Genomic DNA, 23965 nt, shown 5'->3' with positions numbered 1-23965 from the left:
ATTTTACCTCAGAATGCTGTCTTTAATACATGTACATGTATGTAGTTGTGATGTTTTTTTTTCTTTTGTAATATCTGTTTGTGTTTGTAAAAATATATTTTTCTACTGATGGAGTAGCTATGCTACCGTGTTAATAAAAATGCAAAATCATAATGAGCTGGGTTGAAAACAAAACGTACAAAATATACTGTAAAAAAAGTTTGATGTTCAAAAGAGTTTAGAAACAAACAAATGTATGACATTACACTATAGGGCGCACCTGTATTGGCCCAAATTCACAAAGGGGGTTTTGAAAACCCACGGTTGAGTCCATGGTTTATGTAGATTCCTTGTATAAATTACGCTTATTTTACCGCGTATATTAAAAATGGCCAATGCTGATGCACGCTTTTGTCAGTGCGCCATATTGACGTCTGTTGCCGTGGTTATCCATGCTATTTTATTCATGAGTCCACTGTTTTGAATTAATGAGTCCACTCTACAAACAGTGGACTCATGAATATAATAGCATATATTACATGTATCTAACCATGGTACACTGTAACATGCGTCAATTTGGCGCACTGTGACAAAAGCGCGCATCAGCATTGGACATTTTTATACAGGCACCCGATACACGCTAAATTAAGCGTAATTTATACAGGAATTCTGCATAAACCATGGACTCAACCATGGGTTTTCAAAACCACCTTTGTGAATTTGGGCCATTAAGTTCATCCGGCCCAGTACATTCTGGACTGTCACCATACCATGAATCATTTCATTGATGTTCAAAATAAAACATCTTTGATAATTAGGTTAATTGTTGAACATAAACAATGAAATAAGTTCTGATTTTTTTTCATAATTGTGCCCTTTCATTTTGTACACCACTATCATAGTCTCCTGTAGAGTTATGGCTTTCTCTCTCTGGAATGACTATTAACTTTTGGTTTTATAGTCATACATGTACTTCAGGCTAGATTTTTTTGTTGTTAGTAGCTTAAATACATAAAAATACAGTGTACAGTACACTGTATGCTCATTTCTAGTTCTTGTATCTCTTAAGGCGACCGCATACCTTACGATTGGTCTGTGACCCGATTTCAGAATAAAATGTAGTAGAATTTGATGCAAATATTGAGACTTGGAATATCTTACTGTCTAATGTTCTAAGTCATCGTACGAATACCTATGTTCAAATCTGTGACTATGCTATAATCCTTCTTAGAATAAAAGCGAATTTAATATCTAGTCGTAATGACGTCACAGCAGTCGTACGATTGGCTACGATTTGAAACTAATTTGGCCTTTACTCCAAAATAAAAGCTTGCAATCTTTCAAAATGGTTATATTAGTATTCTTTCAATTAAGTTTAACCTCAAATAAAATGATATGTTCCATTCCATTTTCAGAAAATGAGCAAAATGCGAACAGTCGTAAGGTGTGCGGTAGCCTTTATAATCCCTGATGATCATCGATAAAATAAAGGGAATAATTTGCAAAACTCAGTGACATCAAAATCAGAATCAGGAATTTAATGCATTTTTTTTTCTTAATCATGGAATTACATGTTATTTGAACTATTGAAAACTGATTTGATTCGAGTCTTTGAAACAAGCATTTTGAAATCAGCATTTGCATTCAGTATATGTACTGAATGAACATCTGTATCTGTACATTTTTTTCTTTATTTCATCTTGACAATATCATGCAATGTACAGTACATTTTAATTGTAAAAAGAAAATTTTGTAGATCTATGCATCGACTCTTGATGCCTTATCTTATATCACAAATTACAATCACAACCAAACGTATGACTTTGTATATATATACCAGGAAAATGTTTTTTTATTGAATGGCCAAAAAAATAAAATTATTTCATACAAACAAAAATTCTACTGGTAGGAAATGCAGACAAAAAACTAATAATAATCTTTTCCATTATCAAGGGTTCTTCGGCTGATGGATAATACATTACACCCTGAAATAGTGGTTACACTTCGTAATTCCGAGGGTTCTTTATTCCGAAGGTTCGTAATTCCGAATCACGTAAATTGCCTATACCTCGATGTTCATTAATCCGAAAACGTAAAAGGGTTCGTTAATCCGAACATTTGTGGCACTATTCGGAATGTTTGTTATTCCGAAGGTTCGATAATCCGAAAACGAAATAAGGTTCGTTGTTCCGTAGGTTCGTTAATCTGAAAACAAAATAAGGTTCGTTGTTTTGAAGGTTCGTTAGTCCGAAAACGAAATAAGGTTCGTTAATCATTTCGTTTTTGGACTAACGAACCTTAGGAATTACGAACCTTCGGAAATACGAACCTTCAGAATAATGAACCTTTGGAATATCCGAACCTTCGGAATAACGAAGCTTCGGAATTACAAATGTATGCGGAAATAGTGGGTATTTTCATACATACATACATGTACGCAGTTGGATGCAAACAAAAGGTTGATTTCATGAAATGGCACATGATACGCAATTTTTTAGTACATGTACCATAATTGAACAAAGCTGTTTTCAAATTGCTCATTGTTTACCAATTATAACCTGTATGCTAGACATGTACGATCAATGCAGAAAGCCTCAGATTTGAGCGGAACAAGAAAATGTCTGTGCCATTTCAAAGAGAAAAGTACTATTTTTGTCATGAAAATTACAATTCCATTGTCAGCGTTCTTTAAATTTGCTATAAAACCTACTGTACATGGAGTTGTATAGTGAGATTTTTAAATATAGGCCTAAATATCATTAGAGTACAGTTATGAAATTAAAAACGCACTCATTCAGGATCTGCTTTATTCATTCATTCATTAACAATATTTTATTGTCTTTTTTACTTCAATAGGGTAGCACTAAGCAGTAATGGAGAGAGACACAACTGTTTGAGAGAAATAAAAAAACAAAAAAACAAACAAAAAAAATCATTTCATAGACCAATTAAAATATGTGTACCGGTACATGTATGTTTATTACGCCCTGTAAGGCCCTGTCACATATAAAGTCTGTGCAAGCTATGCATGTGACTTGAGGTGACACTTTTTGCTACCCGCAGGTCGCCACATTGACATTTATTCCACATGTATCTTGCATGCAGTTGCCCACAAGTCTGATATTTGCCAACAGCAAAGTTTTGAACATGCTTTAAAACTTTGATGCAGGTGACTGCAACTCATCTGCAAAGCTTGCATTGAACGATATGTGACAGGGCCTATAATGTTCCATTTATAATTGGACAATAGTAGCTATACCAGGAAGTAACAGTCCCTCCATGTTCTTTGGTAACAGGAGCTTTGTCCTGTAGATGTGTACAGTGTATGTGAACAAAAGATTTTTAGTTTCACAGAAAACAAGAACAGATACAGATATAGATATGGGGGGTGTTTCACAAAGATTTAAGTGTAACTTAGAGTCGCACTTAAACTCCCAGTTGCTTACGGTATAGAAGACATCACCACATTGGTCAGAACATGCGAACGGGATGCGCACTACCATGTATCAATCAATCAGATTGCACGTTGCATATCATGTACGCGTCGGCATTTAAGTGCGACTTAATTAAAGTCATACTTCAATCTTTGTGAAACACCCCCATGGTGTTATAAAACAATGTTGATTTTAAATCTGATTTTCTGAATCTGTTGAGATCCTGATACTGATCCTGATCCTCAAGTGTATATCAATGACCAATAAGAATGTTAACTGTCAGAGTAGAATACACTTTGGAGTCAAGTCCCACCACTTTGTAATTGGCTGGAGGAACTAAATGTATGCTAAAGTTTTCCTTTCTTGACAGTACCACAGTTTATTTCTTTACATTTGTTTAATACAGTGATCTTCTCTCAGTCAAACCACTGTTTTATTAACTGCAATAACCCCCAATCAGAGATTCAGAGGTATTCTCGAGCTTCGAGGAGGACTGAATATGCCTACTGTTTCCATACTGGCAAATATACATGTACATGGTCAGCATTTTTTTTTCCTATGACAGGTGTGAAATGGTTTTTTTTTTTTCTATGACAGGTGAAATAATATTAATTGGATTTATATAGCGCTTTTTCCAGAGGATACAAAGCGCTGTTGATTGCATAAGACAAGTTAAGGTTTATGGTTATATTAGTGTGTTTTGAGATGTTTTTTGAAGAGGTCAAGAAAAGAAAAGTTTCGAAGAGATGGAGAGTGTTCCAAAGATGGGGGGCAAGAGATTGAAAGGAGTTGAAAGCGGCCTGTTTTCTGGATTTTGGAATGACATAGGAAGGAGCAGCTGCAGAACGATCTGTCGATCTTTGTTGCTGAAATAATGAAGAAATGCAAGGAGGTAGTATGGTAGACAGAGATTTTATGGGTTTGAACAAGTATTCGATAATGTATTCCATCAGAAACAGGTAGCCAATGTAGTTCATTTAGAGAAAATGGAAAGCATATACTGCACTGAGAGGAATCAGTAGCAAAGTTCATCCTATTTATGGCAGTGCAATGGAAGGATAGCACGGGTGGGTGTATCAGACGAAAAAAACACAAGATCCCCAGGGCCACTGTTGACACGGAGCAGGGCTTTCTAGAGCATAATCAACCAACCGTGAAAAGTTTGGTGGTTTCTTTTGAAAAAGTATATATGTAATATCATCAATAGGTGGTTTCAGACCGCCTTGAAGTTCGCCAGTTCCAGGTATTCTCTGATCGGGAAATTTACCCCGATCAGAAAATACCAGGTATTTTGGCGGTGTGAAAGCAAACTACGCGTAATATCCCCGAAAGAAAATACCCGATAAATAGTAGGTACTTGGCGAAATTACGAGAACTTTCGCGGGGATTTTTCCAAGGTCGTGGGTATTTTGGCGGTCTGAAAGCAAATTACGGGAACTTTTAGCCCAGCGTGTCGTTGGGTGCGGCGCCGTGCATGGGTTGCTGCTGGGCTAGTGATTTTGAATTTCGCGCCTTGCTGCTTATCAGACCATACTGCGCATGCTCGTAACTTCAGGAACTTATCCCAAAGGGTATGTTTCAGGGCGGTGTGAATGCAGGAATAATTAATGGGTATTTTTCAGCCTAAAAAAGATCTCGTAATTCAACGGGGATTCTTGTGATCGAGGCGGTTTGAAACCACCTAATGCATTGTCAATGATCAAGCATGACACCATGTATCCATGTATAAAAGGCACATGACATTGAATCCCACTTTGGAGCAGTGTACATGTATTATGACCAGAAAATGAATCTATACAGAGCCAGAAGGAATTAAAACAAGTGGAACGCCTCTGGCAGTCTCGCCTGCATTACGCAATTTAATATAGCAGCAGTGCTAACTTTGAAAACTACTATAAAATAATCATTCACAAAAACGTCATTCATATAATGACATAATACCACGTTCATTGACCATAAATGACATTTGAACAGAGACTTAAGACTGTCAACTACACCCATGTCCACATTTCATTCACTCTATCCATAAACTTTCAAAGTTATGATGGCACTTCAACAATTACCCCAACATGGCCTAAGTTTATTGACCTTAACTGACCTTTGACTTGGTTTTGTGACCTGAAACTCACAGGGGATGTTCAGTGATGCTTGATTACTCTTATATCCCAAGTTTTATAAACTAGATCCATAAACTTCAGAGTTAGGATGGTAATTCAACAAATACCCCCAACATGGCCAAAGTTCATTGACCTTTAATGACCTTTGACCATGGTCATGTGACCTGAAACTCGCACAGGATGTTCAGTGATACTTGATTACTCTTATGTCCAAGTTTTATGAACTAGATCCATAAACTTTCAGAGTTAGGATGGTAATTTAACATATACCCCCAACACGGCCAAAGTTCATTGACCTTAAATGACCATTGACCATGGTCATGTGACCTGAAACTCGCACAGGATATTCAGTGGTACTTGATTAACCTAATGTCCAAGTTTCATGAACTAAATCCATAAATTTTCAAAGTTATGATGGTAATTCAACAAATACCCCCAACTTGGCCAAAGTTCATTGACCCTAAATGACCTTTGACCTTGGTCATGTGACCTGAAACTCAGGCAGGATGTTCACTAATACTTGATTAACCTTATGTCAAAGTTTCATGGACTAGGTCCATAAATTTTCAAAGTTATGATAGTAATTCAACAAATACCCCCAACTTGACCAAAGTTCATTGACCCTAAATGACCTTTGACCTTGGTCACGTGACCTGAAACTCGAGCAGGATGTTCACTTATACTTGATTAACTTTATGCCCAAGTTTCATGAACTAGGTCCATATACTTTCTAAGTTATGATGTCATTTCAAAAACTTAACCTTCGGTTAAGATTTTGAAAATAATTTTCCCAACATGGTCTAAGTTCATTGACCCTAAATGACCTTTGACCTTGGTCATGTGACCTGAAACTCGAGCAGGATGATTAACCTTATGCCCAAGTTTCATGAACTAGGTCCATATACTTTTTAAGTTATGATGTCATTTCAAAAACTTAACCTTCAGTTAAGATTTTGAAAATAATTTTCCCAACATGGTCTAAGTTCATTGACCCTAAATGACCTTTGACCTTGGTCATGTGACCTGAAACTCAGGCAGGATGTTCAGTAATACTTGATTAACCTTATGTCCAAGTTTCATGAACTAGGTCCATATACTTTCTAAGTTATGATGTCATTTCAAAAACTTAACCTTAGGTTAAGATTTGATGTTGATGCCGCCGCCGCCGTCGCCGTCGGAAAAGCGGCGCCTATAGTCTCGCTCTGCTATGCAGGCGAGACAAAAATGAAATAATTATACATGGTTGATGAACACCAAGAGTTTGTAGCCCTCCATGTACAAGTACATGGATTAATTAAAAAACATTTGATAAATGATTCAGATAGAAACTCAGTACAATAAGCAAGAACAAAAGTGGAAGTGAACTGTAAAGACCAAGGGCCATTGTGACATCATCAGTGATTCAAGCAAATATTTGTTAACTTTGGTATTTATATAAAGTACAAATTCATCACGGAAATACAGGAAGTATTTCCAGGATTTACGGGTAGCCACAAATGGGATTTTTCCTTTCCTTCTGGCTATGTGGAAGTTGATACTTCATTCATCATTTGTGATCAGTATAATCTTTATTTTTGTTACTTCACTTTTTATTTCTTTTCTTTTATTCATTCTTCATCAATTATATCATTCCTTCATTCATTCATTCATTCCTTTATCCATTCATTCACTCACTCACTCACTCATTCATTCATTCATTCATTCCTTCATCCATTCATTCATTCATTCATTCATTCAGTCAGTCAGTCAGTCAGTCAGTCATACATGTACCTTCATTCATTCATTCATTCATTCATTCATTCATTCATTCATTCACTCATTCACTCACTCACTCACTCACTCACTCACTCATTCATTCATTCATTCCTTCATCCATTCATTCACTCATCCATTCATCCATTCATTCAGTGGAAGCTCCATGGTGTAGCGGTTCTGACTCTCGCCTTGTAATCAGAGGGTCGTGTGTTCGAATCCCACCATGGCCTAGCGTCCTTTGGCAAGGCCTCAATCCACAATTTGCCACTCTCCACCCAGGTGTTAAATGGGTACCCGGTAGGATGCGAAAGCCTATGTAGTATGCCTAGCAATTGAGTCTTGGAACTCTTGTTGGAATGCTCCCCAGGGAGTGGAGAAGATGCATACATTGTATGCAGGCATGCAAGGATCCGATGACCAGGGTAATAATATATCTGTAAAGCGCTTAGAGACATCGTTCCGATGTGTTAAGCGCTATATAAATGCGGAATATTATTCATTCATCCATCCATTCATTCATTCACTCATTCATACATGTACATTCCTTCATTCATTCATTCATTCATTCATTCCTTCATCCATTCATCCATTCACTCTTTCTTTCTTTCCTTCATTCTTTCTTTCCTTCTTTCTTTCTCTCTTTCTCTCTTTCTTTCACTCATTTATTCATCTGTTCATCTACATTATTCATCCACTCCTTCATTCATTCATGCACTCATGATGACACTGAACCTGTCAGCTGAATTAAAGCTACTTGTTTCTGTTATTGCGACTCCAGTAGGAACTTGGCAGGACAGCTTTTTGCTGGTGTATAACCAATTACATAGGAAAATGTCTATTAATCAGGCTTTGTGGTTGACCTTATAGCAAACAGATATCATCAAAGTGGAGACAATGGCAGAATGGGGATTCAAACTCACAACCTTACAATCATGAGTCCAATGCTCTAACCACTAGACCACAAGCTACTTATGAATCAACAACCTCTTGTGCTCTGTTCATGTAGGCACTTGACTTTCTTAGGTGTTTTCTAGTGTGAACACAGTTTTAAAAAATACAGTTTCATGTTATTGTAACATTAGACACGATTATCTTCATCATTACTAGTTTCTGTATCACACATGTGAATATGGTTGAGCGAGTGGATGCTTAAAGGACAAGTCCATCCCAACAAAATGTTTATTTGAATAAAAAGAGAAAACTCCAACAAGCATAACACTGAAAATTTCATCGAAATCGGATTTGAAATAAGAAAGTTATGACATTTTAAAGTTTCACTTAATTTCACATAACAGTAATATGCACATCCCGGTCTGCATGCAAATGAGGGAACTGATGACATCACTCACTCACTATTTCTTTTGTATTTTATTATATGAAATATGAAATATCAATATTTTCTCCTCATTGTCCTGTGAAACAAAGTTTTATTTCTCCCTGAATATGTGGAATTACCATTGTTTAACATTTTATGGTTCAGTCAAGTTGGTCCTTATTTTCAAATTTGTAAAAATTGAAATATTGTTTGATTCAAACAATAAAAAACAAAAGAAATAGTGAGTGAGGGACATCATCTATTCTCTCATTTGCATGTGACTAAATTGTGCATATAACTATTTTGTGAAAAATAAGTGAAACTTCAAAATGTCATAACGTTCTCATTTTACATCTGATTTTGATTAAATTTTCAGTATTATGCTTGTCTGATTTTTCTCTTTTGATTCAAATCAATATATTCCTGAGGTGGACTTGACCTTTTTAATAAAGCTGTAACTAATTAATTACTAAGCACAGTTGGCAACCAGTTAGTTGTGCTATATGCCATATCCCTAGATATGTTGTTGCTGACTAAATTTAAGAACATGTTCCAGTCTAGTGTAAAAGTTATACCTATCTTTACAAACAGCTTTTTGAAATACCCACCGTTTTTTTTTTAATTGATCCAATATACCAAAAGCAACATGTGCATGAATTGTCATTATTATTACTATTATTTGTTTGGCGTCACCTGTGCCTGGGAGGCGAAAAGCAAACTGAATCACTGTGACCCGCATGTCTCTCCTCCCGATATAACTGACTGGAGGGAGTGCAGGTGGACCACTACACCGGGGTTTCCCCCCTATGATTTCATAAGTTTCAACTCACCTTCCCTTTAAAATTTTGCGTAAACTCTACGGGAAAGCATTGAGACAGCCCTCCTCCTGACCTAGCAGCAAATCAATTGTGTGATTCCAGCACTTATTGTACAACGTTATATGTATGTTCTGATACCAGGAAAATAATGCGAACCAAATTATAATAGTTAAAGGAGAATGAAACTCTTGGAGCAAGTTAGCTTTTGTGAAAGCAGAAAAATCAAAGAATAAGATCAACAAAAGTTTGAGTAAAATAGGACTAGCAATAGAAGAGTTATGAGCATTTGAATGTCGAGATCACTAATGCTATGGAGATCCTCCTATTGGCAATGCGACCAAGATCTATGATGTCACAGATGAACAACTCTACCCTTTTGGACACTGAAAATATACCCCAAAAACATCTCTTTTTGCTCATTCTAATCATATGACAAACGATTCATCAATGATATAATGTTGTGAAACCTCTGTACTTGTCCTCTCATAAAGAGAACACCTCACCTTGTGATAGACTCTACAAAAGTGAGAATATAAGTGAAATAAGTACTAAAGTAATGAGGGAGTTGTACGTGTGTGACATCACAGATCTTGGTCGCATTGCCAATGGGAGGAACTACATGGCATTAGTGATCTCAATATTCAAATGCTCATAACTTTCTTATTATTCATTCAATCTTCCTCAAACTTTCAACAATATGTTTCTTTGATTTTTCTCTTTGATATGGATTCAGCTGGTTTCAAGGGTTTCATTCTCCTTTAATACGCACAATTTGTAACATGCTTTATAATTCATGTTTCTATACACCTGTAGAAGAATGAATGGTACATGTACATGACAAGGAATATATAGCAAGGAGCAAAGAATTAATATAAAGTCATAATGCACTTACTGTGCCAGCTTTCTCTCGCGTGGCAAAGAGATAGTCATCCCTGACCTCAAAGTCCTTTATACCAGTGATAACAACCTCTCTGGACTCATAAAAATCATCTGATTTACTGACAGAGCTCGTTCCATCAACCTCCAACCTCTCTACATAGATGGTATCGGTCCTATCCCACGGCTCAACACCCCTGGAGATGAAAAGTGGGAAAATTATGAACAGTTTTTTATTTTCATCACAACAAGGCAAAAACCCCAGAATATTCCGGTGAAATAATTTCGACAATAATTAAATTACATGAATTGTATATATTTTCATCATGCAATATTTTTTTATATGCCACATACAAATAGAAAAATATCTAATAAATAGAAAAATATCTAATGAAGAAATAACAAATCAAATTATCGTGCATCAAAAAAATGATATACCGGTAATCCTTTGATACAAAGGGATATAATTTGAATATGAAATCCGTAAAATTGGCATTAAACTTAATATAAGAACAAGATCTGTGAATTAATAATCACAATAAATTCCACTAGTAGAACTACACTCTACATGTGGGTGCGTCGCGGTCTAGGGTTCTGACTCTCGCCTTTGAAACAGAGGGTCGTGGGTTCAAATCCTAGCCATGGCGTGTTTTCCTTCAGCACGAAATTTATCCACACTTTGTTGCACATGACCCAGGTGAGGTGAATGGGTACCCGGTAGGAGTAATTCCTTGCATGCACTGAGCACCGGTGATGGTAGCTCGAGCTAAAGCTGGGGTAATAATAGCAGCGCTTTGTATCCTCAGGCAAAAAAAGCGCTTTATAAATCCAGCTATTATTATTATTATGTACAAATAAATTTGCTTACATGCTTGCAATGTAGACTAGTCTTCAATCTACATGTAATTAGCCAAAGAACCATCAATATATTCCAGATAAATTTTCAGCTTTATTTTCAGGAAATATATACACCAGAAATTAATAATGTACTCTACATGTTTTCAGTATTGTAGTGAATATCTGATGTTGCGGAGATCCATTAAAATATTCATGACTTGCGCCAGGATTCGATGATGAGAGCATCAATAATTCATGTTGCAAAATATTAATGGAATAACAAATATACACCAATGCACCTATCCGACCATTTTTCTTTTTTTTTCTTTTTTTGGGGGGATTGCCTTGAAATTTTCAGTTGCTGAAATCTAATGCAACTTCTAAAAATTATAATGTGACACAATGGCTAATTCACGTGGGGAATATCTAAAGCAACTGCCCCGGCCCCTCAGTACATGTATCTATGCTTGTTTGAAATTCTGAGCAAATATTCATATAATAAATAAAGGGTATAAATACATGCAGTAATCTAAACAACATACACTATAAAACTACCTATCAGCCTTTTTGATAGATTCATACATAAAGCAGAGAGAAACAGTACATTGCCACTATGATTTTTTTTCATCAATACAGCTCAATGTTAAAATTTGACTTTTGTGAATGAACTTTGACCTTACCAACTGAAGCTCTTAACATCTTGCTCTACGAGACCCCAAGTACCTCCAAAATTCATGGAGATATAAAGCTGCAAAAGAAAGAAGAAATAATGAGATGAAATTAACAGATTCAATATGAAACAAAACTGACAAGTTAACTGCAATTTAAAGTACAAAGAATAAATTGTACAGCTGAGGCTTTTTCTTCTTTTCTTGATTTCTTTTCTTTTTTTTGGTCACACCATGCAACATGCATGCATGCTGAACAAAATATGAAAATATCGCTCCTGATACTCATGTAGATGGCCCATACTGAATGGCCTGTATTCTGAAGTTGGGTTTAGACCGTGGTCTATAAAAGTCTGTGATATAATTATGGGAAGCCAAATGTGTCACGATTCTGATTACATTATATGTTTATGGTGCTCTTTCCCAATTCATTAATGGTTGAGACACCAACTGTGCAGGTATTTGAGAGTCACATGAGCTGATCCTACAAATCTCTACTGTAAAGAGATTAATGACACTATTGGCATGGCTATCCATAGTTAAACCACATCAGACTGGAGTTTAAATAGAAGGAGAATTAAACTGACCAACATGCAATGAAATATCTAACTGACTGTACAGGTATGTTATAAATAGTCTTAAAAATGTAAATTTTGAGATAACCATCAATAACATAGATCATTAATTAGCCTATAATTTCATTCATACAGAGAAACTAAAAAATGTTTTTGATAGGATAGTTCTTATTTTGCGACTTAGTATATGATTCAATTAGCGTGATATGAATGTATTGAGATGTGAATCAGTGTGTTTTATTCAAGTGGGCCTATATAACAAGACTACACAGCCTAGAATGCTGCATTATGTTGGCCAGATCTGAGGAGTTTAGGACTTGAGGTGGCGCTGTTAATGCTGGTGGTTCATTTCTGCTTTAAACCCGAGTTGAGAATATGGGCCATAAGATTTAATTCTACAGGGAATTAAACTGATCCCAATTCATTTTTTAAAGACATTTATGTAGGGTATAGTATAAAATGTGCATTTTTATGTTTGAATATTGAAGGTACATGTATAAAAATATAAAATATTTCAGACCTTATTTCCTCTTCACAACATGATAAAATGTGAAAATTAAGGAAATTCATGTACTGTAATAAACACAACATTGTACATTTCCCATCATTTTTTTTTTTCTGTTCTTGTCAAATTCAATTGAAAATTCCAATGATTTATTACATTCAAAGTTTGTTCTTCTTTTTAATATTTCAATAGAAACCTGATATAATTCAAAAACAACAAAAACTAAGGTCATATACTTCATATACAGTATTTACTCTGTACATAGAGTACACATGAAAATCATTATTCAAACAGTATGCACTTCCCCCTTTCATGTTCTTTTAGCATTTTTTAGCAACAATAAACCAACTACTGAAATGGGTCTGTATAATACATGGTTGTACATGTACTGGCTAGTCTACCCATCACAACATTTGGAGGCCATTATAGCGTGAGAGTATGAAAATGGACTCAAAGTCCAATTTGCTCTCTTTTGTTGAGCATAATTAATATGAGAAGAGAGGAAAGAAGAGATAAAAGACAAGTGATAAACACTGCTCATAATAAAACCATAAACTGCATGGAGTGGAATTACAAACATTATAATGAAAATATATATAATATATCCGGTACTCTGAATACACTGTACCATGTTGAGGTAGGATCGGTTTTATTGTTTATGTTTCTGCCTATGGTGACTCAGATATTAATGTAATATACATTTTATTGTTAAAGTTAAAAGCACTTTTTATAATGTACATGTTAGCTGCATGTGACCAAACAAAAAATGAACATTGATTGATGAATTAAACACCGTATTCATAAGCTCACATATGTACATGTAGCTATCAATGAACAATATAGGGAAAATATAACCTTTACTATTTAATATTGCTCATGTAGTTGTCGAAAGGGTATTCAATTAATTTGAATAAATGTGTATTTTGCCAATCAGCAATGAAGTTTTACTGAACCCCATATTTTGGATTTCATAATGGGCGGTTAAACCATGTACCAGAAAGGAAGGGGGTAGAACTTTCCATAAAACTTAAAAGTAGCTGAAATTTCACATCTTACAGACATGAAATGCCTACATGTACATGTAGATAGGCATTATTAAATATTTCCTTCAAACTATTTTAATTTGAGTTGGAAACTACCAAGACTTTAATAATTTGGAAGCTGATGCCATTTTTTTTCAAAGTCGAGAAAAGGATCCCAAACGATATTGATTGGGTCCACTTACCCTTTTGAGATCGTCATTCTCGTCCATTCCGAGGACGATGTCAGGATTGACGGCATGGGTATAGATGGACGTCGGTTTGAACGGGACGTCGAAGGTGCTGAATGAATTGCCAAAGTCCTCGGTGGATGTGACCAGCGAGTTGACCACATCGGTGAACAAATACTGCAAGAAGAAGGAACGGTAGAGAGGAGGTTGTCAACAGTCATAGGGCAATCCTACACGTACATGTACAGGTACATGTAACTTTACAGGAGAATGCAGGGGCCGCAGAAGGTGTGGAGAATTGTAATAGCATTTCATCTTTTCTTGTTTTTTATCTTGTCTTCTCTTCTATTCTATTCTATCTCCTGTGTTTTTGCATTGTGTGATGATGTGTGGAAGTGTGTGTGTGTTTGTTTATTTATAAACTTTTTTTTTTTTCCAGTAATGTTATTTGTGTATTTGTTGGGCCCCGGCTATTAGCAGTCTTGTTTCTTAGAGGTCCTGACCATTAATTAATTTGTAACCTGTTATATTTTGAATTAAGTTTGTTTGTATCATGTTATTTTTGTAAATATTTTGATGTCTTTTTAATGGTCAATAAATTGAATTGAATTGAATTGAAAGATATAATGGTGTGGTGGTTCGGTCACTTGACTCTTTAACCAAGGGTCGAGGGTTCAAATCCCACCTGAACTAGAAAATGAACTACATTGTACATACATGTATGTACTGTATGAGCTACATGTACCAAGATCCATGCATGCAGTAGACCTATAGGGGGGGGAATTACATGGGGGGTTGGGCATTTTCGCATTGAAATGCTCAAAAGGGCCCTGGAAAGTGAAATATAAAAGGGGCCATGGAAAATTTCAATTCCTTGCAATGATAAAGCTTAAATGTTGCAGAGTGTACGTGTATACTAATATTGTGAAAACTTGAAAAGTAACCCCCTCAAAAAAAAAATTATATTAACAGTTTTGTGCCTGATTCAGTACCTACATGTAATGTACATTATAAAAAACAAACATTCTTGGATTAATTTTTTGGACAGTCTTGATTAAACCCGAGCAAGATTGGGAAAGATTCATGTGTTGAGATATTGCATTTGTTTTGAAGAAATTTCCCAATTTTATAATAATTTTTGATATATTTTCATTGCATACATCCAGACAATAGCCAAAGCATGTTTCAGTTGAATCTACATGCAACTACATATTACATGTACACCCAGGCCTATTACGTATGTATGTATACTACCGGTCCTTGTGTGAAATGTGAATAAATCTGATTTAGGTGTGAAAAGCTTTAGATGCAAAACCTTACTTGACTTTGTAATTGATCCTAGCGAGCATAGTATCTACAAATTGTGCTTGGGAAGTAATCTATCCCAAGAGGCATGCCTAGTGTAGTATTACAATAGCTCATCATCATAGAATAATACAAACAGGATAGGAAGAAATGCATACATACAGAGATGAATAGAGGCAGGAATCTACTGTATACCTTAAATGGGGGCTGCAGCTCAGACAGGGCGCCAATCCCCCCCCCCCCCCCAACATCATTTTTCATTAAAAAAAAAGGAAAGGACAGGGGGAAAAATGATGGAGCAAGCAGCAGACACGATAAAGAAGACATGAGAGATCTTGGTTGTGTAATTCATTGAAATATCCTGAAATTCGGATGATGGATAAATGATGGGGAAGTCGGGTGACTGCTCCTCCACCCCTTGGATTTTTCAAGAAGTTAAAAAGGGGAAACAGGCAAGAAGGCAACAACAAAAGAAAAGAGAATGAGAAGTCCAGGTTTTTTTTATTTATCTCTAAATATCCTTAAATCCTAAAAACTAACATGCACAACATAATTTTTCTCAAAAGGTAAATAAACAACCCCAACCTTTTCCACAAGCATTTCGAACATATCCGAATCTGGCTTCCTACAAGTATATATACATGTAAAGGAAAGAATTATCCATAAATTTGAATCAAATGTAAGGCCTACATGTACATGTAATGTTATGCTGCATTGATTCTGAAGGGATAATAATGACCCATTGTTTTGGGGGAAATTAATTGCAATTTCTTTTACATGTATTGCACTATGGATACTGATCCATAATATTATTAACTTAAAGGAGAATGAAACCCTTGAAACCAGCTGAATCCATATCAAAGAGAAAAATCAAAGAAACAGATTGTTGAAAGTTTGGGGAAGATTGAATGAATAATAAGAAAGTTATGATCATTTGAATATTGAGATCACTAATGCCATGTAGATCCTCCTATTGGCAATGCGACCAAGATCTGTGATGTCACACACGTACAACTCCCTCATTACTTTAGTATTTATTTCACTTATATTCTCACTTTTATAGAGTCTATCACAAGGTGAGGTGTTCTCTTTATGAGAGGACAAGTACAGAGGTTTCACAACATTATATCATTGATGAATCATTTGTCATATGATTAGAATGAGCAAAAAGAGATGTTTTGGGGTATATTTTCAGTGTCCAAAAGGGGAGAGTTGTTCATCTGTGACATCATAGATCTTGGTCGCATTGCCAATGGGAGGATCTCCATAGCATTAGTGATCTCAACATTCAAATGCTCATAACTCTTCTATTGCTAGTCCTATTTTACTCAAACTTTTGTTGATCTTATTCTTTGATTTTTCTGCTTTCACAAAAGCTAACTTGCTCCAAGAGTTTCATTCTCCTTTAACTTCAGCATTACATGTACCGTACACTACACAGAAAAGGAGAAAACAAATTACCGGTATTGATATCATTTTTTTATTTTACAAATTATGTGCAAAAATGTTAAAATACACCCCAAAAAAAAATAAATAAATAAAGAACATGGGGCTTGGGTGATTTTGCTTCCGAAATGCTTGAAAGAGCCCTGGAATGTCCCCATTCACTGGAATCACTGCAATCTTAAAGCTTCTCCAATGTAGGAGATATTTGGCCAATACTGTAGCCTGGTGTGAAAAGTGGCCCTGAAATTGAAAAAAGGCAACTCTCACTCATTGAGAGTGAGACTCACTCATTTTGGTCCTTTCTCACTCTATTTCATTTCGCATGCATTTCTATTGATCTCACTAATTTTGATGTCATTGGCCTACAGGAGTCTCACTCTCAACTACATGTAGCTGGACAATATTGGCAGCCCATTTTGCCTGAAATACACAAACCCAATAAAATGTATCTCAAAAGTTTTTTTAATGAAATTGGTCTGTAATTTGACAAAACTATCACATTCAACCATTGCCAGGCCATGTATGAATAAATATCACTATAGGTACACAAAAAGATTATTTGCTCTGCAGTCTGCACGCACGTGACACAAGGATGCATTTGTGTGCACTGAAATATGACCATTGTACCAAGTTCTCTCTCATCATGGGCATTGCCATTCTACACACATGAATGCACACCTGTTGGCAATGAACATCCACACAAAGCACTGTGCCCATGTACGACCATACTGTTTGCCACCAACCCATAGAAATATGACAATATAGATTTTAATACTATTTGCTCTTTCTGGAACGATGTTTGGTTGATTCTCTTCCCTATCCAATCAGATCCTAGTCAAGTCCCTCTTTGTCCCAATTCTGGGTCACATGATCAAACTGTTTTATGAAGGTGCTGCAAACATGTCTACTCTAGACACAAGCTGCAATTGGTCTTGTTTATGATCAATCATTTTCTTGCTTTTTTTATATCTAATGGCGACCGCACACCTTACGATTGGTCTGCTGCGACCCGATTTCAGAATAAAATGGACTAGAATTTGATGCTAGCATTGAGACTTGGAATACTGTGTAATGTTCTAAATCATCGTACGAATACCTACAGTATGTTCAAGTCTGTGACTATGCTATCATCCTTCTTAGAATAAAAGCGAATTTTATATCTAGTCGTAATGACGTCATAGCAGTCGTACCATTGCCTATGTTTTAAAACTAATTTGGCCTTTACTTCGAAATAAAGGCTTGCAATCTTTCAAAATGGTTATATTAGCTTTCTTCCAATTAATTTAAACCTCAAATAATATGTTCCATTCACATTTTCAGGAAATGAGCAAGATGCGATTTGTTCCAAAATCGGATCGCGAACAGTCGTAAGGTCTGCGGTGGCCTTAAGACACCATTCTCACTACCTTCCTAAAACTAGTTTACTGGAACTAGTTTTAGTGGAAACTAGTTAAACGCGTAGTGAGAAAAGTTGAAGCGATCTTTTAAACCAGTTCAGAAAAAAACCTTGCGATGTAGTTTTCAAGATCGCTTTAAACTGGTTTTAGCGCAAGTGAGGACACAACCGTTCATCGGGAAGCGATCTTCGCACATTTTGAGTGCGCTACTCCACACGACAGGTGTAGAATTCCTACTTTGCGATTTCGAATTTTGCATGAAACGTGTTGCCCCACTGAGAGCGTTTCTATAGCAACAAGATCGCTTTACGTGAAGTGATATTGAAAACCACTTTCGTGTGATCAAGTGGGAACGCTAGCAAAGCGATCTTCCAAACTGGTTTCCTGAATCGGTTTCCAGTAAACTAGTTTTAGAAAGCGTAATGAGAACGGTGTCTAAGACTCTAAAAAGAGCATGTGTACCTGAACTGAACTAGGGGGTGTTTCATATTATTGTTTGTACATGTATGTATAAGTTATACTTAAAGATGTACTACATTATTGTATGTAGGTCATCATGGTCATTTTTGCAAACCAATTTCTAAAATTAAAATCTAGACTGGTTTAGATCCAAAGAATTTTGAAATTCATAAAATTCCAAAGCTTAAATGTTCAAAATCAAACTACATGTAGTATCAAGCAGGATTTCACAAAATATGTTTGAATTTGAAATTTTGGACATTATTTTAGGCCACCATATTTCAAGTTACAACTCACCCCTTTACTTTATCTATGCACGGTGTGAAGTTGTAACATCAAATTAAAACTGAAAAATAACTTTAATCAATTTTCTATAACTTTTAAACTAACACCTGATTTTCTGTTCTGTGTTTGGTTTTGTTGAGGTTAAATTGATCGTTAAAAAAAATCCTCTTACCGAATTCACAGAATTTCACAAACACAATTTTTAAGGCCAAAACAAATGTTTCCAAAGCAAAATCTTAAAGAAAACTGGGCATTAAGTGGAATATCTGCCCATCCAACCTGAGTGTTAGCATGTGTTTTTCAAGCTTTATCTGTGAATACATTTTTAGAAGATTTTGCATAATTAATAAATGATAATACGACAGTGCTGGTATAGCGCATATCACTGCCCAAAGGCATCTCTCTAGATGCGCTTAATAGGAAAATAGATCTAGAGGGAAGAGAGTGGATTAAAGCAGTACTTAGACTGACTCAATCAAAACAAATAAGTTTTGAGGCAACTTTAGAATGTAGAGCATGTATGTAGATGCCTCCTTCATGGAAGATGGGATCGAATTCCAAAGTTTAGGGGCAGCATGACAAAATGATCTCTCCCCATAGAACTTGGTCTGAACAACTGGACACTTTTATATGTCTGTGAAGATCTTTAGATTACGTGAAGGTATTATCTGATTAATTTTTCACTGAGATATTCAGGGGCCAAGGAATTATCTATTTCTGTTTCTGTTTATGGTAACTCCCATAGGAACTCAGCAGGACAGCTTTTTGCTGGTAAACGCCAAACTGGTATAACCAATTACATAGCAAACATTTTACGTCTAGTTTAAAGATAATTGTGGTAAAGATCTCAAACCGAGTTTGAAGAGAATCCAATGAAATTACCACCAAAGTGTTTGTATATATACATTTGCCTATTAAATGTACGTAGCTCTGGAAGAAAAATTGTGGAGAAATTAGCAAAATAAGCATGAAATTCCATCAAATGTCGGGTATTTTTCAAAGCAATATTAATACACTGTTCCACATATGCTTTTCTGTGTTACTGATCATCAGAATTATCGATTTCGAGCTAAGATTTCATGATTTTACAAGTTTACATTAATGTACCCAATCTAAATATACAGTGTATGTTAATATTTTGACAATTAACCTTGATTTAATTTTAAAAAGACTTTTTCATGAAATAACTATTTGCTGCAACTACCGTCTTTTAACCTTTAATCAGTCATAGTGGCTGACCATATAGACGACATATATTACTCTCTGTTTTTTTTTTTTTTAATCAAAGTGGAGACAGTGGCAGAGTTGGGATTCAAACTCACAACCTTGCGATTATGAGTCCAGTGATCAAACCACTAGACCACAATACCCGTGGTCATGTGGTCTTAGTAGGAAATTATTTGAAAATTATTTTCAGAAGAACGTGAAAAAAACATAAAATTAAAAGCATGGGTCCTGTTTCATAAAGACTTGTAATAATAACAAGTTTACTATTAGCCAATCAAATTGTATGATTTCAGTAGCTTTAAACTGTTATCAGAAATTTGTTATTAGAGCAAGTTTTATGAAACAGGTGCCTGGGGAATTAAACAAAGCCTTACCCTCCTTTCATCAGCCTTACTACTGTAAAATCGATCGTAGACTGGTCTCTGATTGGGTGAAGTGTTGAACATTGTACTAGACTTGTTTGTGAAAGTTGCCCCATAGTCTTCTGAGATATAAACGTAGCTCGCTGAATGGGTGGTTTGCGTGATGTCACGGGTGAGACACAATATGACATCACTGCCTTTACCCGCCCAATGAACAATAAGCTCCGGGTGAGGGTCATTCAGGTCAAACTGTATGGTGGAAGGGGGAGACAAACACAAGAAATATTCAACTAGTTTGGTAGACATGAATGATAATAATAATAATACATGAGATTTGTACAGTGCACTTTCCATCTTGATTAGATGCTCAAAGCGCTTCAGAGCAGAACAACAAAAACTAAATACATGTCTGAACATTACATAAATACATTATTTCAACTAACATGAATTATATTATGTTTTCTTAATTACACGTACTGTACTGCAGTATATTTTACATTCCAATATAAAAGGACAAGTCATATTCCAAATTTACCCACTCCCTACTATCTATAATTAGTTTATTACAGGCACCCTCATGCAAATAAGGTACCATTATTGTAACTTTACTCTCAAATGGTTACTGCTATGGTAACAATACTCAATAGCCAATCAAAATCAAGGATTTAAGGAGAACATGGATGGTAAAAATCTTTGAGTACACAATACAAATCTTAGTTTACATGTAAGCCTACTGTATATACTGTATGATCCCACCAAAATAAAAAAGGAGGGAAATGTTATAATCAAATTTACATGATCCAACCAAAATATAAAAAAGGAGGGAAAATACTTAAAAGAAAATAATCAACACTTTCTGTAGACCTTAATATACAGGATCTTACTATTTTAACATCAATCACTTCAATAAAAATCAATAAATTGTTATTTTACATTTTTTATTTACAAAATAAAAGCACATTCCATATAAAGCTTCACACAAATAATCTAAGTTTCCATCAGAATGTACATGTATGTAGGAGGGAATGAAGAAATATTTAACAATTTATCATTTTATACATGTTGTCATATAAAAAAAAAAATCTTCCAGAAAAGTAATTTCCTGGATCTGTGGGGGGGGGGTCTTCTTTTAGTTCTCTTTACTTATAAGTTTGCTCTCTTCTAAGCGCCTTGAGCATTTAATCAAAATGGAAAAGACGCTATATAAATCATATGTATTATAAATGTATTATTAAATTGTCTTTATAAAAGTTGTACATGTAGTTACATGTAGTTCATTAAAAAACAAGCTTCCAAGCAAATAAATATGATCTAGAATATATTTCTATTCTAGAATATCATTCATAAATCACATCATTGCTTGACTGGAAATGTATCTCAAAATTTAAAAATTTAGAGGACAGCTCAGAAAAGTGTATTTTAAAGAATTCCTGAAGTAACTTAAATATCTTGCCTTCATGCTCATCATCTAAGTTACTGCACCCCCTAGCCTCAAAATTTCAATGCTCATACTTGGAAAAAATAAGTCATACGTGTAGGTGATAGACCCCATTTCTTTTTTTTTTTTTGCTTGTCCATCATGTCCACGGAGTTTAGATCTACTCTAGCTCTATACTCTCACGTCATAAAGGCCAAAAGTGGGATTTAACAATTACAGCATATATACAGAATGACAATTGTCATGATTGTTACTGATTTGTTATTCATTAAGCATTCCTTTTTCAATTTTTTATTTTACAATTCAACAATTTTTAAACTTAAAAGTTAAAGACAGTTAAGTTATCCTCATCTGGCCATTCTGGACTGCATAACGCCATAAGCATGTACATAAAGATAACATAAGTCATAAGCTTCGTGAACTAAAGATGAGGAAGTCAAACAAGTTTGTATTTCCACTAGGCATTGCGTAAATAAACAGGTGACAATGGATGACATAACACACACACCGCAGCAGTGCAGCCAATACAAACCTTCGTGACTTGAATACCATGTCCCCCGGAATCGTCGGCTGAGCTCTCCGCTTGTCTTGCCGTCCGCGACCGCGAAGAAGACGCTGCATTTTCAGTGGGGATACTCCGCCTTATCCTTTTTATTCCATCATTGATTTCTTGGTGAGGAAAATTTAGAGTTTTTGACCTCGATCCTGGTCTGAAAGAATGCACTGAAACACTTAAGAGTGATAATATATGCACCAGAAAAAGGATTCGTAAAAATCCGGTCGCCATGTTTCTGGAGGATCTCTGGGTTTGAACCGGTGACGTCATCATTGTTTATAAATTAAATCAGGAGCGATATCGCGAGGTCCCGCGAAATGGTTTTGGAAGAACTTGATCTCAAAAATTATTTTTCATCATGTTTTTATATAAACAACGAGCTGCAAATACTATAATTGTTTAATTGAAAAGTTAGAATGTATGTGAGCACACTAGCATTCCAAAGATTTGATTTACATACTGCAGTCTGTGAAAGAAAATCCCGATATAAATTATGACGGGAGCTCAAACATACATGTATGTGAATGATAAGGGACACACCCCTTAACTTCTCTTTTTTTTCTCTCTCTCTCCTCTCCTTTCCGTCTCCGATGAAAGACATTTTGCAGTACCCATCACTAGCGTACCTACGGGGGGGGGGGGCAGGGGGGGCACTCTGCCCCCCCCTGACGAGCCACAACCCATACAAAATACATATCACTGCCCCCCCCCCCCGACGAACTTGAAAGACCTTTTATGCCCCCCTGACGAGCTTGAAGACCTTTATTGCCCCCCCCCCCCTGACGAGCTTTTTTTTTTTTTTTTTTTTTTTTTTTTTGCTTGTCAATTTTTTTTCTGGAAAAATAACCTTTATTTTTTATTGAAGACCTTTTTTTTTTTTTTTTTTTTGCTTGTCAATTTTTTTGGCGGCCGATTTTGCCCCCCCCCCTCCTGTGGAAAATCCTAGGTACGCCACTGCCGATTTTGCCCCCCCCCCCCCCTGTGGAAAATCCTAGGTACGCCACTGGTACCCATCCTACATTTCTAACAAATAGGGCCTACCTCGAGGTCTTTTCCAGTGCTATCCAATTTATTTTAAACGCCATGAAAGCATTTGCATCAAAATAATAGATAGAGCGCAATACCCCCCCCCCCCCCTTCTGATCCACGCAACCGTATACGATTGCCAACTTGGGAGTAAGATGTAGAGATGTCTGGGTGAGATCCCCTCCCCCACCCCAGAAAAAAAGGTTTCATGACCATGCAGGGAAAAGGGGAGAAAGGAAAGTATTAGGGAATGGGAAATAGTGAAATATTATATAGGCCTACTATATTCTTTGAATTTTGTGTCAAAATCTATCCAAAAATTATATTTTTGTCTAAAAATGGTCGAAATGTTTGCTTGCTCGACGATTCCCTTCA

The 23965-nt window shown here is 35.8% G+C and overlaps 1 protein-coding gene across 1 annotated transcript; it reads right to left on the bottom strand.

Moving 5' to 3' along the window:
• Positions 1–7144: 7144 nt before the first annotated feature.
• On the bottom strand, positions 7145–22902 carry LOC129266862 (sortilin-related receptor-like). The gene is made up of 5 exons (XM_054904643.2): positions 22541–22902; positions 20583–20819; positions 14105–14266; positions 11812–11879; positions 7145–10491 (listed from the first exon to the last, which is right to left on the bottom strand). Exons 1-5 carry the CDS (start codon positions 22835–22837, stop codon positions 10296–10298), a joined length of 960 nt encoding a protein of 319 aa, XP_054760618.2. The 5' UTR covers positions 22838–22902; the 3' UTR covers positions 7145–10295.
• Positions 22903–23965: the final 1063 nt, after the last annotated feature.

This window comes from Lytechinus pictus, chromosome 8 (genome assembly GCF_037042905.1).
Source record: "Lytechinus pictus isolate F3 Inbred chromosome 8, Lp3.0, whole genome shotgun sequence".
Lineage (NCBI taxonomy): Eukaryota > Metazoa > Echinodermata > Echinoidea > Temnopleuroida > Toxopneustidae > Lytechinus > Lytechinus pictus.
Note: the sequence above shows the minus strand (reverse complement) of the source record. Positions and strands in the feature narration are given on the sequence as shown.